This window comes from Camelus dromedarius, chromosome 24 (assembly GCF_036321535.1).
Source record: "Camelus dromedarius isolate mCamDro1 chromosome 24, mCamDro1.pat, whole genome shotgun sequence".
Classification (NCBI taxonomy): Eukaryota; Metazoa; Chordata; class Mammalia; order Artiodactyla; family Camelidae; genus Camelus; species Camelus dromedarius.
The window spans coordinates 28,731,439-28,749,654 of NC_087459.1; the positions used below are offsets into that span (position 1 = coordinate 28,731,439).

At 56.8% G+C, this 18,216-nt stretch overlaps 1 protein-coding gene across 2 annotated transcripts; it reads left to right on the top strand.

Moving 5' to 3' along the window:
• Positions 1 to 1,976: 1,976 nt before the first annotated feature.
• On the top strand, positions 1,977 to 17,691 carry EPHB4 (EPH receptor B4). Of its 2 annotated transcripts, none has more exons than XM_031432618.2 (17): positions 1,977 to 2,423; positions 5,070 to 5,140; positions 5,355 to 5,642; positions 6,327 to 6,723; positions 7,825 to 7,980; positions 8,164 to 8,496; positions 8,832 to 8,956; positions 9,310 to 9,499; positions 10,486 to 10,588; positions 10,801 to 10,865; positions 10,983 to 11,096; positions 11,203 to 11,450; positions 13,841 to 14,056; positions 14,335 to 14,484; positions 14,872 to 15,065; positions 15,268 to 15,423; positions 16,601 to 17,691. In XM_031432618.2, the coding sequence occupies exons 1-17, from the start codon at positions 2,372 to 2,374 to the stop codon at positions 16,728 to 16,730; spliced, it is 2,988 nt and encodes a 995-aa protein (XP_031288478.1). In that variant the 5' UTR covers positions 1,977 to 2,371; the 3' UTR covers positions 16,731 to 17,691. The 2 variants fall into 2 exon arrangements, with proteins under 2 accessions (XP_031288478.1, XP_031288479.1); XM_031432619.2 differs by having other exon boundaries at positions 9,334 to 9,499.
• Positions 17,692 to 18,216: the final 525 nt, after the last annotated feature.

Below are 18,216 nucleotides of genomic sequence, written 5' to 3' on the forward strand. Positions count from 1 at the left end.
ATAGTAGATGCTCAAGAAAGGTTTCATTTTATTCATTCCTTCACTGATATACACTGGGCATTAGGAACTGGATTACATGCTGGGGGATGGGGGCTGAGGTCCCGTGATGGGGGATTGACTAGATTTTTTCTTACCTATGGTACTCTGCTCCCTCTAGCTGAGGGAGTCCTGGTGTCAGGGGTCAGTGGCACAGCACTGGACTCTTCGGTGAGCTGTTGCATCTCTTCAGCTCTCTGTCTCAGCAGCCCCTCACTCCACCCTTTGTCATTTCTTTGTGCTTCTGCATTTCTCTTCCATTCAGGCCATGCACACACCCCTCCCCCATAATGATGAACTGCATCCCCCACCAAAAGAGACAACTTAAGCAATCAAGGGTCTGGGGTGAGGGGGTGAAGGCAGGGCCCAGGAGGGGGCAAAGACATAACTTTTGAGGCTGGAGAATGAGGGCAGAGAGAGAGCAGGGAAAGGTGTGCTGGGAAGAGATGGATAACCTGGAGGAGAAGCTGAATAAGAAGGGAGTCTGGGCTTGGATCCGGGAGGGAGGAGGGAATTCCCAGCCCTGGCCTGGTCTGCCTGGCTCCAGCCAAGCCGGCTGTTTCCTGCCCTCCGTGACCCCCCACCCCGGAGCAGGACCCAGGCAGGGCTACGAGGAAGGGCAGGGGTGTGGGGAGCACCACTTGTGGCAGCAAGATAAGTGGGCTGGGACAAGAGGTCACTGCAGGTCTGGCTGTCCTCACTGGGGATCAGGGGCTTGGCAGCACCCCAAGCTTCCAGGACTCCGCTTTCCCTCTCTCTTGTCTCCTGTAGACTGTCCCCCTCTTCAGTACTTTGTGAGTCTAAGCTCTTTCCTTCCAGCTCTTCCACTGGCCAACTCTGGGAGCACCCTCTCCATCCCCCTCACGACCCACAATATAGGTGCCCTGACGCAGAACCGGGTTGGTGGGAGGAGCACTGCTTTCCTGGACCCTCCCCTGTAACTGATGAGATGCGAGGGGGAGATGGCGACAAACGGAAGGGCCCTCCCAGTCATGCCGAGGGCCCCCAGGAGCCAGACAGGAAACAGCCTCAGGAAAGACAGACAGCGGTGGCCCCGGCGCGAGCCCCAGGGGTCAGGGCAACGGGTGTCGCGGCGCCCTCCTAAACGCGACAGTGAGAGTGAGAACCATGATTTGGGAATCCATCCGGACCCCTCATTCTCTCGGACCCAGCTACTTTTTATTTACTCTTGCTTCCGTGGGTTTTTGGACTCCAGGTGACCCTCTTCCTCTGCACATTTTTCAGCGCTAGGTTGCGCATACAGTGGGTTCCCAATACATAATGTTTGTTGAATGATTGTGTGAACGTTCGCTCCAGGGTTATCTAAGCTGAGATCGCTGCATCCAGGCCCGCTGGGACACCCCCATCCTTAAAAACTTTCCCCAAATACGGTCCCCTGCGCCAACGAGGTGGAAGCATGGAGGAGTAGAATCCGAAGTTCGCAGTATGATCCGATAGGGCTTCGAGTGTGTGGCGCACATTTACGCGCACGTCCGTGCGGCCCTCCATGCTGCTGGGTGTGTTTCTCTGCTCCCTGGTGTCTCCCTGGCTCGGACCTGCCCAGGGGGTCCCTGGGCCCAGGCCCCGACACGCGCGGTCCGGGCCAGGGCGCACGGCCACGGTGCAGGTCTGGGCGGTCCCCGCGCTCCGCGCCCGCCGCCCCTCCCCCTTCTCCAAACTTTCTCCCAACTTCCCGACCTGCTCCGCTCGGTGGCCCTCTCCTCTTCCCTCATGAATTATTCAGCAGCGCGTGCTCCAATCGGCGCGCCCCGGCCCCCTTGCGGAGCCCGGGCTAGTGGGGCGCTCCCCCCGCCCCCCGCGTGCCCCTCCCTCCCCGGCCAGGCGCCGCCCGGCCCAGTCCCAGCCCAGCCCCAGCCCGCCCGGCCCCGCGCCGCAGTCTCCCTCCCTCCCGCTCCCGTCCCCGCTCCGGCTCCCACCCTCCCCGCCCGCGCGGAGCGCACTCGCCCGGCAGCGCGAGTAGCACCGCTCCAGGGAGGGGGGAAGACCGCGAGCGGCCGGCCCATCCCCAGCCAGCCGGGGCGGGTCCCCGAGGCCCCGGAGGGACCCCGACTCCAGCCACGTCTTGCTCTGCGTTCACCCGGCGAGGCTGCTGCCAGGACGCCCTCCGCCTGCCCGTCTGCGCGCGTGGCGGGGACTCGGGGCCACACCTGGGCTCCGCCACCGGGTGCCAGGGGCGCCTTCATGGGCCCGCGCTGAGGGCCCCAAAAGAGTCCCGCGCGGGGAGTCGGCATACACCCGCTCAGGGGGGCTTCAGACCTGGGGGGGCTAGCGCCCCCCAAACTCGGATCGAATCCAACCAGAGTGAGGCGGCGCCATGGAGCTCCGGGCTCTGCTCTGCTGGGCTTCGCTTGCAGCCGCTTTAGAAGGTGAGTATCCTTGGGGGCGCTTCGCCACTTCTGGGGCCCCCGAAGATGGGCCTCGGAGCGGAGGGGCCGATCTCTGACTCCCGGTAACCCGCACCCCAATCCCGAAGACTCCGGACCAATAGTGCTAGCCTGGGCGGGGGGCGGGGAGGAGGCGGCCCAGCGGGGAGTGGAGTTTTCTTTTGTTTGGGAAAGAGATGGAGTCGAGCTCCGTCCCGGGACATGCCCCTTTCCGGGCTCCCCAAACTCTTTAACGCCTGACTCCAAACGCCCTTGGCAGCCTTCCCTTTTCTCTCTACTCCAGTCTTCAAAACTCTCTCCAAAGTTTCTGTCCCTGTTCCCACCTCCGCCAAACACGAGGAAACGTTTCTGGAGGAACAACTGAAGACAAGGCAGAACTTTGTGCTAGGCCATAAAACCACTGTTGCCCCCTGTTCCCCAGCACTCACACTTTGATCCTACGATTCCACACACCTCCGTCAGGATGGCCACTTTCCGCGCTCACTCGAACCTCCAAATCTATCCCAAAGCTGTGGCTCCTGCTGCAGGGAGGCCCCCTCCCTTGTTTCCCCAGGCTGCACCCCAGCCCTTTAAATGCTGTCTAGACCCCAGCTCTGCCTCAGTCCCGCCTGTGTCCTTTCCTGGAACCCTACAGGCGGGCAAAAACTGAGCTACACATCACTTGTGTCGCCCAAACTCAACCTAACTACCACCTCCTGCTCTCTCCAATTTCTATTTTATCTGCATCTGTCCCCCAAATGTTACTTTATCAATGAGTCTCTGCCCTTCCCTCAGTCCCTAGGGGGGAGCCAAGACCCCTATAAACCCTCCTCCCATGGCCCTAATCTCCTTTCAGTGAGCCTCCTCCCCCCCCCCCCACTTCGCTGCCTGGAATCAAAGGGATCTCTTGGGAGTTGGCTGGGGGAGCTGCTGAGGAGGAGGAATCAAAGGCAGTTAGAAACCCCTTTTCCCCAGGCTGGGCAGTGCTGCTCTGGGCTGGGGATCAAAGGCTGGGTATAGGGGAAGAGGGGAGACTTGATGGGCTCAGAGATAGAAGGGGAAAGAACTGTGGGAGAGAGGAAGGCAGAGCCAGGAGAGAACCAGCCGGGATGATGTGTGGTCAGAGAGAAAGAAAGATGCAAAGAGGAACAGGGATCACTTCTAATTCCTATTACCTAAATGCCTTCTGATCCCGAGGCCCATGCTAAGTGCTTTATATTTTCACGGTTCCAACACTACACCCATTTTACAGATGAGGAGACTGAGGCTTACAAGAGTTCAGTTGTTTATCCAAGGCCCTGTGCCCCAGTGAAGGTGAAGGGTGGGAGATAGAAAACAGAGGAGAAACAGAAAGAGAAATGGAGGTGGACAGGGAACAGGAGAGAGAGGTGAGAGAAGTGACAGATCAGAGAGCAGGAGGCAGGCAAGAGCGAGATAGGATGAGAGAAAGTGAACCGCTCAGAGTGCCCAGGACAGCCCGAAACAGACAGTGTGTAAATTGGAGACAGGAAAACAACTATCCAGTCTGGAACAATGGAGGGTGGAGACGGCAGCCTCTATCCACCCCTTCCCAGAACCCCGGCATCCTGTCCCCAGCACGCTGGGCTGTCTCGTGCCACCCATAGAGGCCCAGACCTCACTCCTTGCCCTCCGTGGACATCACCTGGTCCCTGGGAGGAGGCTGCCTCACCTGCCTGCCTTGTCTTCTCTTATGCAGCCCTCACAGAAGTGGGGACACCTGGTCCCAGGTGTGCTGCTGGCACCCCCCCCCCGGGAACCCTCTCTCCGCTCCTCGCAGGACAGCCCTACTGCCCCCCACATTGTCCTGGCCTCCGAGGGGATTCCCCTACTCTCCCTCCACCATCCTCCACCAGGGGGCTGTGCAGTTTCTCCTAATCCCCCCTTCCGCCAGACCCCGCCCCTCCCCCGAGGCCCCTCCCCTGAGGCCAGAGCTGAGCCAGGTGTGCTCACCCCGCCATAGACACACCCCTAAAATCTCCTCCCCTTTTCCTTCCCATAACCAAATCCAGATGTGAGGCCTCTGCAGGCCGGGGCCAAGGGCAGGAACCCAAGCGTCCTGGCTTCCAGCACTTCCTCCTCTGAGGGCAGCTAGCTGGTGGGGAGGGGTGGGGGGTCAGGGCTGGGCCTCAGGAGCTCAGCACCACCTTCAAGGATCTGAAGGGCTGGAGTGTTTGGTCTGAAGGAAGTTGGGGGCTTGGAAGAGGAGAGTCGAGTTGGGGGGAATGGAGGCAGCAACTTTGGATTTGGGGAAGGGACTGTAGAGGCCAAGGCAGGCCCTGGCAGCAGGGGTGTCCCCATGCCAGCGGCCCTTGGCCCACTGAGGAGTCAGGGTCAAGGCTGGGCTCTAGTGGAACCCTTTCTGAGCAATTTGCCCTTTTCCGATTTCAGCATTTGTGCCTCCCCTTCTTGGGGCACTGGGAGGAGATCTGGGAGTCCTGAGGGTCAGCCCTGGGCCGGCCAGCTGTTAGGGGCGGGGCTGGCACTCAGAAAAGAGGCTTCAAACCTGGGGTGGGGACAACCCAGAGGGCAGGGCTTTTTCCCCTCCGCGTCCTGTCTGTCTCAGCTCCCAGGGATCTGTGTCTCCCCTCAGATGCTTGCTGACTCTGCCTGTCTGTCTGTCTGTCTTAGAAACCCTACTGAACACAAAATTGGAAACTGCGGATCTAAAGTGGGTGACGTTCCCTCAGGAGGAGGGGCAGGTGAGAGCTGGGGCTCAGGAGGGAAACTGAGGGAGGGGGGCCACCTGTGCTCCTGCTCCCTGTGCCATACACACAGTCATCAGGGCAGCCGGAGCAGATGTCCTCAGAGCCCTTGCTCTTCAAGCCCCCGCGCCACCGTCGCTTTACGGCAAATACCCCCCCACTGACCTTCACCTACCCAGTAGCTCCCAGGCTGATGCCCTTCTGCCCACAGTGGGAGGAGCTGAGTGGCCTGGATGAGGAGCAGCACAGCGTTCGGACCTACGAGGTGTGTGACATGCAGCGGGCCCCGGGCGTGGCCCACTGGCTGCGCACCGGCTGGGTCCCCCGTCGGGGCGCCGTCCACGTGTACGCCACGCTACGCTTCACCATGCTCGAGTGCCTCTCCCTGCCGCAGGCCGGCCGCTCCTGCAAGGAGACCTTCACCGTCTTCTACTTCGAGAGCGATGCAGACACGGCCACGGCCCACACGCCAGCCTGGATGGAGAATCCCTACATCAAGGTACCCAGGCGCCCCGGGGCTGGGCCACGTGCCTGGCCTGTGGTCTAGAGGCAATGGCGGGGAGGAGCCTGGGTGCTGGAAGCAGGAGGCCCAGGTCTGAGGAGGGAAGAGGGTAATGTTAGGTGGACCAGCCACTCTCCTCCGGTGAGCTGGGGCCACCCTTCACTTCCCCATTCTCTAAGCATCACCCCTTTATAGCCCCCTCCCACCTTTGCATCAGCTGATGCCTCGCCCTGAAATGCCTTTTTCTCTGCTTCTCCTACTCAGCTCTTACTTGCCTTCTAAATTCCAGCTCTGAGGTGTACCCTGATGCGCCCTGCCCTGGGCTCCCGCCTGCCACAGCACTCAGCATACTTTTAACTTATCATTGTTTCCTTCATTTCTGTTTCCTCGGCACTGAGTCCAGGGCCTGGCATAGAGTAGGTGTTGATAAGTGTCTGTAGGATGAATGAGTGCACGGAAAGGGGGTGCAGGACAGAGGCCAGATACATCGTAGGAGCTCAGTGAGCGTTAATGGACAGTGTTGAGGCCGGCAGGAAAGTGCATGTTGGGAGAGGTGGAGAGAAGGTTCTGGAACAGGAACTGAGCAGGTCCAAGAGGGGGTGAGCTGGGGAAAAGACAGTCCAGTAGGGTCCCTGGGGAGTCGAGGACAGCATCAGTGACTCTCTTCCCCGTTCTTGACAGGTGGACACCGTGGCCGCTGAGCACCTGACCCGGAAGCGGCCCGGGGCCGAGGCCACCGGGAAGGTGAACATCAAGACGCTGCGTCTAGGCCCGCTCACCAAGGCCGGCTTCTACCTGGCCTTCCAGGACCAGGGCGCCTGCATGGCTCTGCTGTCCCTGCATCTCTTCTACAAGAAGTGTGCCCAGCTGACCGTGAACCTCACCCGCTTCCCAGAGACCGTGCCCCGCGAGCTTGTGGTGCCCGTGGCGGGGAGCTGCGTGGCCGATGCTGTGCCTGGCCCGGGCCCCAGCCCCAGCCTCTACTGCCGGGAGGATGGTCAGTGGGCTGAGCAGCCGGTCACAGGCTGCAGCTGTGCTCAGGGGTTTGAAGCCGCCGAGGGGAATACTAGATGCCGAGGTGAGGGCTGGCACCTCCCCCACAAAGCTTGCCCATCCCTGTGCGGAGGGGATCCAGTGCTCCGCCCTTGGACCCACTTCTTAAATTTCCGTTTTGGACATTCTTGGCTCTCCCAGGCCCTCAGTTACTGGAAGGTGTGTTTTCAGGCCCCCCCCCCCCCAAGCACAGTTCTGAGCTCTCCCTCATATCCATGGGCATCCTTCTAACCATGTCCCATTCCTTTCTGGACATGGGAGGCTGTCCTGGCATGTGGGACTGTCCTCAGGGTTGGGGGACCTTGTTGGACTCAGAGGACGAAGGCATCCCGGTCTCTATTCTGATTCATGGTTTCCTTTAATTTACTGATGCTGAATTCTCACTTAGCTGTTTCTCAGAACAGAGATTTTTTTTCTTTTTTTTTTTAGGCTGATTTATTTATATACTTTAAGGGAGGTAATGGGTATTGAACCCAGGACCTCCTGAATGTTAATGCACTCTACCACTGAGTTATACCCTCCTCCCTCAGAACAGAGACTCTTAACCTGGGCGTTGTAGGTGGAATATAGGGGATCTATGAACTTCAGCAGAGGAAAACATGGCTTTTTCTTTTCACTCATCTCCACTGGAATTGGCCATGCCTTCTACAGAGGAGTCACAGCCCCAGCGGTCCTGAGCCAGACCTGAGACTTGGGCCCCATTCAAATCCTGGGTGTTTTCACAGCCCGTTGCAAGAATGTCAAAATGTGTTTTGTGCTCATCGTGGCTTCAGTATTTCATTGGCCATTAGCCCTACTGCTGTATCTCCTTGATAGAGAAACACAAACATTGCGATACTGTAAACTTTTCTTTGTGTTTTGATCCTTGTATTTTCACTTACTTTCACTTTTCTTGGTAATCTGTGTTTTTTGGGGTGTGCATTTAAGATCATTATTTTGAGTGGGGGTCTGGGTTTCACCAGGCTGCTGTGGGGACGGGGGACAGACCCTTCTCTGGAGGGAGGTCTTATCCTCTCAGAGGTGACATTTCTGATCTCCCTCTGCTCCCCCCGTGCACCACATGCAACTTTAATAGCCATTGAGTGTCTCTGATGCAAGTTTTTGATGGATGCTTTCTCTCTCTCAGCCTGTGCTCAGGGTACCTTCAAGCCCCTGTCCGGGGAGGGGTCTTGCCAGCCATGCCCAGCCAACAGCCACTCCAACACCATTGGCTCACCGATCTGCCAGTGCCGCATCGGGTACTTTCGGGCCCGCACAGACCCCCGGGGTGCACCCTGTACCAGTAAGTGACCGATGACCCCTGGCGTGGACCCCAATCCCAGCCCCCATCCTCCCATGCCTTCCTCCTCTTGACCCTGGCCCGGTGCGCCGCCAAGACAAGGGGTCAATGTGGCTGCCTGTCTGTCCCACTGCCTCTCCACTGCCCATTTGGTCCACCTCTGCCTGACACCCTGGTCTCCCACAGCCCCTCCATCTGCTCCGAGAAGCGTGGTTCCCCGCCTGAACGGCTCCTCCCTGCGCCTGGAGTGGAGTGCCCCCCTCGAGTCAGGCGGCCGGGAGGACCTCACCTACGCTCTCCGTTGCCGGGAGTGCCGCCCCGGGGGCTCCTGCACGCCCTGCGGAGGAGACCTGACCTTCGATCCCGGCCCCCGGGACCTGGTGGAGCCCTGGGTGGCGATTCGTGGGCTGCGTCCTGACTTCACCTATACCTTTGAGGTCACCGCCTTGAATGGGGTGTCCTCCTTAGCCAGTGGACCAGTCCCGTTTGAGGCCGTGAATGTCACCACTGACCGTGAGGGTGAGACTGGTGGCTGGGGACGGCCTATGGTGGGGTGGGACAGATGGTGGTGGGAAGGGCCAAAGAGGGATGGGGGCAGTGTAAAGGCCTGAAGGAGGAAAGGTAGTGGCTAGGGAGTAGGCTCCCCAGGAAATATAGCAGGTCAAAGCCTTTGGGGCAAGAGTCAGAAAGAGAATTGAAAAGATGCAAAGGTGAGCTGGAGAGTTGAGGACAGGGCAGAGAGAGCTGGGAGGAATTCCTGAAACCATTAGAGGACAAGTGTGGCCAGTGGAGGAAGAGCTGGGAAAGACAAGGGACCCACCACACTCAAGGGCCCCAACGTGTCTGTCTTGCAGTGCCACCCCCAGTGTCTGACATCCGGGTGACTCGGTCATCACCCAGCAGCTTGAGCCTGGCATGGGCTGTTCCCCGGGCACCTAGCGGGGCAGTGCTGGACTACGAGGTCAAGTACCATGAGAAGGTGAGACCAGGCCCCGCCTTGGGGGTGGGGATGGGCAGTGGGACCTACTCTAGGGGCCGCGTGACACCCAAGTGGCAGGCATCAGCTACATACTAGCTATGTGACCTTGTTTCAACCCCTCGGCCTCTCTGAGCTCACTATCCCCATCGTAAAATAGTTAAGATAAGGGAACCTACCCCACAGAATTGCTGCAAGGGTTAAATGATATAACAAGTACAGAACACATAGCACGGTGTATATGTAAGTGAGCCCAAAGGTCTCACCTGCCACTCAGGACTGAGATGCTAGTGATGGAGGCCCGGGGCAGGGGGAAAATGGGAAGAGCAGTGGAATCTGGGGGCCCTGGCTTATAGCCAGCCCCTTCCCTTCCCGAACAGGGCGCAGAGGGCCCCAGCAGTGTGAGGTTCCTGAAGACATCGGAGAACCGGGCAGAACTGCGGGGACTGAAGCGGGGAGCCAGCTACCTGGTCCAGGTGCGGGCCCGCTCCGAGGCCGGCTACGGGCCCTTCGGCCAGGAGCACCACAGCCAGACCCAGCTGGACGGTGAGCCTAGGGGCAGAACGTGGGCAGGAGTGCTGCCCTGCACTGGGTGGGAGGCCTTGCATCTGCCCTCAGGACCCCCAGAGTCACATCCCCATGACTGTCAACCACGAGACATTTTTGTCCTGGTGTGAGGATGTGGAAACCAAGCCCAACAGCTGGCTGTGAAGACCGGCTCAGCCACTTTCCAGCTGTGTGACCTTTAGCAAAACCTTGACCCCTGAGTCCAAGATTTCTCATGCAAAAGATGGAAGATGAGGCCTCTCCCACAGGGTTCCAAGGATTAAATGAAGTGACACCCTGTTAGTTTTTATATGCTGGCCCAATGGTTTTCTAAACCTTTTACTTTTTTTAAGAGTCTTATTGAGATATAATTCATATACCCTATGATTTACCATTTAAAATGTATAATTCATTGGCTTTTAATATATTTACAGAGTTGTGCAGCCATCACAAGAATTAACTTTGGAACATTTCAGCACCCCGAAAAGAGATGCTTATATCCCTTCCATCGCCCCCCAGCCCCTGGCAGACACTTGTCTACTTTCTGTCTCTATAGGTTTGCCTGTTCTGGACATTTCATAGAAATGTAGTCACGCAGTATGTCATCTTTTGTGACTGGCTGCTCCTTTCACACAGCATAATGTTTCCAAGGTTCACCCATGTTGTAGAACGTATCAGGACTTCATTCCTTCCCACGGCCGAGAAATACCCTATCGGATGGCTTATAGCACGTCTTATTTATCCATTCATCCATTGATGGACATTTGGGTAGTTTCCACTTTTTGGCTCTGAACCTTTTCATTTGTAGTCTTTAGGATCTTTTGTTCAAATGGGACTTTTTGTGGTGACCAGTATTTAGAACAGGACAAAATCCAACCTGCTCTGGCAGTCATAAGGCTGGGAAGCTTCTTCCCTCGCCCTGAGGGGCCTGAGCTGAGCTCACAGGCGCCATGGGGGTCTCCTGATCACCAGTTTTTCTCCCACAGAGAATGAGAGCTGGCGGGAGCAGCTGGCCCTGATTGCAGGCACGGCAGTGGTGGGCGTGGTGCTGGTCCTTGTGGTCGTTGTCATTGCTGTTCTCTGCCTCAGGTGAGGGCTCTGGGCACCCGGAGGCTCTTGTGATCCCTGTGTCGCTGGCCACCCACTTTCTTGGTCCAGGGCAAGGCTCCTTCCATGCCCCTGGAGCCCATTTTCACTTGGAATCAATCGTCTCCAATTCCCACTCCTCCCTTCCCATCCTTTCTCTTTGGGGACACAGAGGTGTGGGACTCAGTGGACGTTTTCTTTCCCGTCGGCTGCAGGAAGCAGAGCAACGGGAGAGAAGCTGAATACTCGGACAAACATGGACAGTATCTCATCGGGCACGGTGAGTAGGCCCATCCTGAAAGCCACAGGGCTGGGGCGAGAGCATGCATCCGGAACCAGGGCATCTGAGTGCAGTGGGAGTTGCTTCTTGGCTAATGGGCCCTGTGTGGTTCCTCAGGTACTAAGGTCTACATTGACCCGTTCACTTACGAAGACCCTAACGAGGCTGTGAGGGAATTTGCAAAAGAGATCGATGTCTCCTATGTCAAGATTGAAGAGGTGATTGGTGCAGGTGAGAGGAAAGTGCCTGGGTGCCTGGGAGGGGGAGGGGGGTGGGAGGGATGTCGGGACCAGACCCGAGCGCAGGAGAGCTGACCCTCAGCCCCCACTTCCTGAAGGCGAGTTTGGGGAGGTGTGCCGGGGGCGGCTCAAGGCCCCCGGGAAGAAGGAGAGCTGTGTGGCCATCAAGACGCTGAAGGGCGGCTACACGGAGCGGCAGCGGCGGGAGTTCCTGAGCGAGGCCTCCATCATGGGCCAGTTCGAGCACCCCAACATCATCCGCCTGGAGGGCGTGGTCACCAACAGCGTGCCAGTCATGATCCTCACGGAGTTCATGGAGAACGGCGCCCTGGACTCCTTCCTGCGGGTGAGCGCCCCCGACCCCCAGCCAGCCATGGAGCTCCGAACCCGGGACAGACGGTTGAGTCCTGGGACTGGCCTCTCTGTGGAGCCGGCTGACCTCATTTGTCCTTGTGACAAATATTTGCTCAGTGCCTCCTTGTGACTGTGCATCAGCCACTGCCCTGGGCCTCGGGAACAGAGCGTGACCGTCTCTGCTTTTGGTGAGCTGATGGTATAATGGGGGAGATGAAAAATTAACAAGGCCGAAGGAGCTTTTATAAAACGTAAGCAAAATTTTAGATGTGAGAAAAATCAAACAGGATCATAGAAAAGTGCTTGGGGATGAGGTGGGAAGAGCTTATTTTTGCGACTTTAACAACGTTAAACTTTATTATATGTCTTTTATGAAAAACCGAAACTTTTTCTTCATGGCAAAATAACACTGCATTTAACAGAATTACAACAGCTCCTCGGGGTCACCTCACGCCCACTTGATACTCCTGTTTCCCTAGTTGTCCCCAAAGTGTCCCTTCCTGCCAGCTTACCTGAACCGGGATCCAATTCAGGATCAAGCATTGCACCTGGTGGCTGTTTTTTGGGTTTCTTTGGTACAGTTTGTTTTATTTTTTGATTTGGGGGAGGGTAATTAGGTTTATTTATTTATTTTTAATAACTGGGGATTGAACCCACGGCCTCGTGCGCGCTAAGCATGTTCTCTACTACTGAGATATCCCCTCCCCCTGCACCTATCGTTTTGAGCCTCTTCTACCTCCAGAACGGCCCCTTGTCGTGGTACTGATTTGCTGAAGGGCTGAGCCACTCGTCCACTTGAGTGTCTTGTCTTCTGGATTTATCGGATTCTTCCCTGTGGGGTCATTGAGCTTGTTTCTCTATTTCCTGTAATAGAAGCTATATCTGATACTGTGATAAGTTCAAAATGAAATGCCTATGTCAGGGTGCTGTGTACTTCACATGGCCCCGCATCAGGAGACGCAAGCTACCTGGCTCCCAGCATGAGGGATGCTGCGGCAGACCCCAGAGTCGTGCCATGACAGCCTGACCCTGCCTTGTGGATACAGGAGTACCCATTTCAGTTGCCAGAAAGGGAAGGAGGGTCTGTTTTAGAAGAGATGACATCTGGGTAGATAAGAAAGAGCCAGCCGTAGAAGATGCGGGGCGGGGAGGGGGTGGGATGTTTGGGGCAGAGAGTAGAGACCCAGAGTGGGCAGGAACCCAGCATGTTCCAGAAGGTGAAAGGCCGGTGGAGCTGAACCAGGTCGGCAGAGAAGTGATAGTGGCTCTAATGGAGGTGGCTGGGCCTTGTGGCCTTAGAAATTTGAATTTGATTAGAAGTTTGAAGGCAAGCCTTTGGGAGGATTGCATCAGGAGAGAGAGATGATTTAAGGAGATCCCTGTGATGGGGGCTGGGGGGCAGGAGCAGAAGCCCGGAGCCCCTGAGGAGACCTGCAGTCATCCAGGCGGGGGCGCTGCAGTGGGAGTGGAGAAGTGGTTGGACTGGGGATATGTTTGGGAGGCACGGCCGGCAGAACTTGCTGACGGACTGTGAGCCATGGGGGAATCACGGAGACTCTGAGATCTCTGCCCTGAGCATCTGTAAGTGGTGTTTCCAGTGAGATGTGAGGCCTGGGGCAGGTGCCGGCTTGGAGGATGGATTCAGAATTCGTGTCTGGACTCTGTGTCACTGGCCCTGCAGGGCTGTCAAGGGTCCCCTGCAAGCTAGCTGAGCCCAAAAGACGGGCTTAGTGAACCGTTCATGGCTGGTTGGCCTACCTGGTGAGAGCAAACTCTGTAAAGGTCAAGGTCGGGCTTTATCTTTGTGTTGGTGCTGTGGTCACTGATCACAGCTGATTCCTCACTATTCTCTTGCATCCTACATACAGTCAGTCCAAGAGGACTAAGCGAGATTGCAGCTGAATTAGCACAAACGCAGGCATCTCCACCTGTAGACAGATAGCTTCAGAGCACACTTGTAACCGTCAGCACTCTGCTGCTGTCAAATAAAAGGAACATATTAGATCAAAAGCATTTGTTGAAGGGGGGACGATATAGCTCAAATGGTAGAGCACATGCTTAGCATACACAAGGTCCTGGGTACAATCCCCAGCACCTCCTCTAAAAATAGAACTAATAAGTAAACTTAATTACCCCCCCAAAAAAAGCATTTGTTGAATATTGCTTTGTACAGGTTTAAAAGGAAGAAAATCTTAAAATATCTCCTTAAAATCTAATTAAGAAAGACTGAATGCCTATATTTGAAATAGTAACAGTTGTAAGCTTTGTGTCATGATATTTAGCAAGAGCTGAGAGAACTCAGGGTAAAAGAAAGGAGGGGGGCTTACCTGGGATGGTGGGTGAGCTGCCCTAACCACGGCCCTTCCCCTTGTCCTTCTCCAGCTGAACGATGGGCAGTTCACCGTTATCCAGCTCGTGGGCATGTTACGGGGCATCGCCTCGGGCATGCGGTACCTGGCTGAGATGAGCTATGTCCACCGAGACCTGGCTGCCCGCAACATTCTGGTCAACAGCAACCTTGTCTGCAAGGTTTCAGACTTTGGCCTCTCCCGATTCCTGGAGGAAAACTCTTCTGATCCCACTTACACAAGCTCTCTGGTGAGGCTGGGGGACAGGCCTAGGAATGAGGTACTTAGGGCCAGGTGGGCAGGGCAGGTTGGAAAGGTGGGAGGCTGAGGGATTGACAGTGCTGGCCTAGGACAGGAGATAGGAGAAGACCACGGAAGGAACCTTAGGAAAAGAACAGAGTTGGGAAGGTAGGTGTTTAGGTCCCAGAAAGGAAGCAAGCCTGAGCTAGGGGGAAAGGCAGAGGTAGAGGGCAGAATGCCTGGGTCCTGTGAGTCCCTCAGCTCACCTCTTCCTCCCCCCATCTTTAGGGAGGAAAGATTCCCATCCGATGGACAGCCCCTGAGGCCATTGCCTTCCGGAAGTTCACATCTGCCAGTGATGCCTGGAGCTATGGGATCGTGATGTGGGAGGTCATGTCTTTTGGGGAACGGCCATACTGGGATATGAGCAATCAGGATGTAAGTGTCCCCTGGTTCCACCAAGCTTTCCTGGAATGTCCTCTCACCTGAGATACGGGGTGGGGTGGGGTTCCCACAGAGCTCATCACTGCGGGGTCCTCCAGGGGTCCTCTCTGTACCTGAGAGTCTGATACAGCATATCTGGTCACAGGGCACAGACATGGAGGGCAGGGTTGGGAAGTTACCTGTCTGGATTATAGCTCAAGAGCTTCTGAGATGTAGAACCACAGCCAGCCTTGGCCCTGGCCAGAAGGACCCCCAGATTTGCCATTCTGGGGGGCTGTAGCACCCATCCCAGCATCTGTCAAGTTGCCATTTCCTTGGGGTCCTTTGGCAGCTTCATTTTCCCCAGTCGTCCTCACCCAGTGCTTCCACCTGTCATTCCAGGTGATCAACGCCATTGAACAGGACTACCGGCTGCCCCCGCCCCCAGACTGCCCCACCTCCCTGCATCAGCTCATGCTGGACTGTTGGCAGAAAGACCGGAATGCGCGGCCCCGCTTCCCCCAGGTGGTCAGCGCCCTGGACAAGATGATCCGGAACCCTGCCAGCCTCAAAATCGTGGCCAGGGAGAATGGAGGGTGAGGACCCCAGAGAGCAGACCCTGTTTCCTGCACTCTGTCACCCCCTGAGACCCTCCCTCCCCCACAGAAGGATCCATCCCTTTGGTGGTATGTGGGATGGCCCCTGTCCATCTTTCCAAGCCTGGGGTCTACGTCCGTCCACACACTGAGAACCACTGAGACTGGTTCTCAGTGCTCCCTCCCGATCCCTGCCTCCCAGGGCCTCGCATCCCCTCCTGGATCAGCGGCAGCCTCACTACTCAGCTTTTGGCTCTGTGGGTGAGTGGCTTCGAGCCATCAAGATGGGAAGATACGAAGAAAGTTTTGCAGCCGCTGGGTTTGGCTCCTTTGAGCTGGTCAGCCAGATCTCCACTGAGTAAGTTGTGGCAGGAGCTGGAGGTAGAGGGTAGGGGGTGCCTGGGGACCAGAATCAGGCCCACAATTTCAGCAGGGGGCTTTGGGGTCAACTCCCGGTGCCAACTCTGTTTTCTGGAGCTCCTCCCACCCAAAGCAGTAACAGCTGCTGGGGCTGAGAGCCCCGGGGAATCTTCCAGGCCAGCTGTGCCCGCCTCACCCCTCCGAGATGTGTACCATCTCAGCCCTGGGCCATCTCACTCCACCTCAGAATCTGTATCTATCTTTGTGCATCTATCTGCATTCCAGGCCCTGCTCTCACATTAACAATGTGTCAACTCTGGATGTTTTCCCACCCATAAAAGGAGAAGGTTGGACTGGGTTTTGGAGATCCTTTCCAGCTTTAATGTTAAATGGTTTTATGATACCAGCGCCTCCCAAATACTGTTTTTCCCTAGTTGGCCTCTCCCTGGTCCTACCTTCTGCCTTCCCATTTCTCTCCCAAGGATTCTTCTTGCCCCAGGTTTGAGTAACAGAAGTAGAAGGAATGAAATCCAGACCCAGAGGGTCCAGGAGGCCCTCTCTCTGGCAGGCAGGTCGCGGGCCAGTGTGCCTCACTGGGTCTGGGCGCCTCCTCCCTGACTGCCTCCAGCCTCTCCTTGACACGGGTTCTCTGACAAGGGTTCTTGCCCTCCATCTCTCACCTCATCTTTTTCCCTTATCTCAGTCTCCCGGCATCAGGATGGGAGGTGGGGGCAGTTTGTTTTTGTCCCCTCCCTCCCCTTCCTCTCCACCCACCCAGTTCTTCCTCTTTCTGGCTTTTCCTTCTGACGTCTTTCTCCGCTAAAACAGTCTGTGCAGCCCCTTCCCCCAACCTCATTTTATGGGCTTTTCTCTCCCTTTCATTCCTCCCCTGATCCCCCGCCTTTTCTTTTTTCTTAATCCATCCATACTGCAGCCCTTCACCTCCTGCCGCCTGGCCCCTGCCAGTACCTAGCTCCACCCACTACTGCATCTGCTCGGGACTGTAGCAGGGCTCCTAAATTCTCCAGAAACTATCCGGCAACTATTGACGTCTGCCCCACTGCCCCACTTCCCCACAGGATTGGTTGACAATCCCAAAAGTTTGACAGGGTTTCTGTGGAAGACACACCCCCTGGGAGCCCCATGGCCTCACCTAGCTTTCCATTCTTCCCCAGGGACCTGCTCCGAATCGGAGTCACCCTGGCGGGACACCAGAAGAAAATCCTGGCCAGTGTCCAGCACATGAAGTCCCAGGCCAAGCCTGGAGCCCCAGGCGGGTCAGCGGCACCAGCCCCCCAGTACTGATCTGCACCTCCTCTCCTGGCCCCACAGCTCTGGAGCAGCAGGAATTCCCACGCTGGGAACACAGCTCCCCTTCTTCCTGGGGCAGAGTCTGGTGGGGACCCAAGAGGCCCCCATTCCTGTGCCCCACTGGATTGCACTTTGAACCCATGGGGGTGAGGAGCTGGCAATTTGGAGAGACAGGATTTGGGGATTCTGCCATATGGGAGTGTGGAAATCACATGCCCCCAGGTGGGGAACCCCAAACCGAGGGTGCGGGAGAGCCCTTCCCTCAGGATTGGGTGTGACCAGAGGAGAAGTGATGCTCTGTATCTGCCAGCAGCCCAGGGGTGGTTGGGCCCCACTCCCGCAGCCTCCCTCCATCCCCAGTTAGGAGCCCCGGGTGCCCCTCCTCACCTTGAAGGGCTGAGGCCCTGCAGACCAAAGAGAAGAGGGCGACTAGCCTGCGAGCTCGGGAGTGCAGCTCCGCAGCGCAGGCGGGAAGGGGTGTCCAGGCCCAGTGACAACATTGGGCTTGGATGTCCCAACCTTGCTGCTGTCTCCACTGAACTCAGTTTTCCCTTGTAAATGCCCCTCCCCCATCTGCTGCCTTCATATTGAAGGTTTTTGAGTTTTATTTTTTGTTTTTGGTCTTATTTTTCCTCCCCCCCCACTTTTTTTTTTCGTTTTCATACCGTCCTTGTCATACCTTTCTGTGTTAGAGGGGACCTGTTTCATTATCGCCTCCTTTGCCCAAGTTGAAACAGGGACCCATCGTTGTGTCTGTTTCCAGAATAGCACCTTGGTCAGGCCACAGCCCCAGACATTTCCCTGCCTCCTCCCAAACCCCCACCCTGGCTGTGTCCATGAGGGGTTGTGGGGGGCAAGCGGTGGTGGAAACCAGAGACAAGACACCGGTGCTTGGAGGGGTTCTTAAGTTATATTTAAAACAATTGTTTTGTATAAATAAAAGAAAATGGGAATTGTCCTGGCTCAGGGGTGATTGGGAGTGGGGTGGTGGAGGATGGACTAGCCTTCTGAGGACGGTGGGGTCTAGTGTGGAGGAGTTTTTGAGCCAGACTGACTGAAAGGGGTCCGAGGTCTGTTGACGGGGCTGTGGGAAGGCTGGGTGCTTGGTTCCCAGCTCCAGGGTGTGTTTGAGGTGGTGGGGTGGGGGCAGTGGGAGATGAGTCATTGGCAGCTGCTTCTAACGGCTCCAGATGGCTCTGCCAAGAGCCTGGGGCACCTCCGGGGTGGGGCTGCCCTCTCCCTCCCATGCCCTGGTTCCCTAGCCCTGGCAGGGGAGCTCCGTAAGGCAAGGAGGTCTTGAGCTCAGAGCCCTGCCCTATAGCCCCCTGAGGGGTGAGGGGGGCACTGGCTGGGGCGGAGGTCCAGTTCAATGAAGAGGGCAGATGTGGGCCAGATGTTGGGGTTGGTTTAGAGGCAATGGGGGGGGAGTGTCTGCACTGGCTGTGGGGGAGGGGCAGAGGCTGGAGGGGAAGATGTGGAC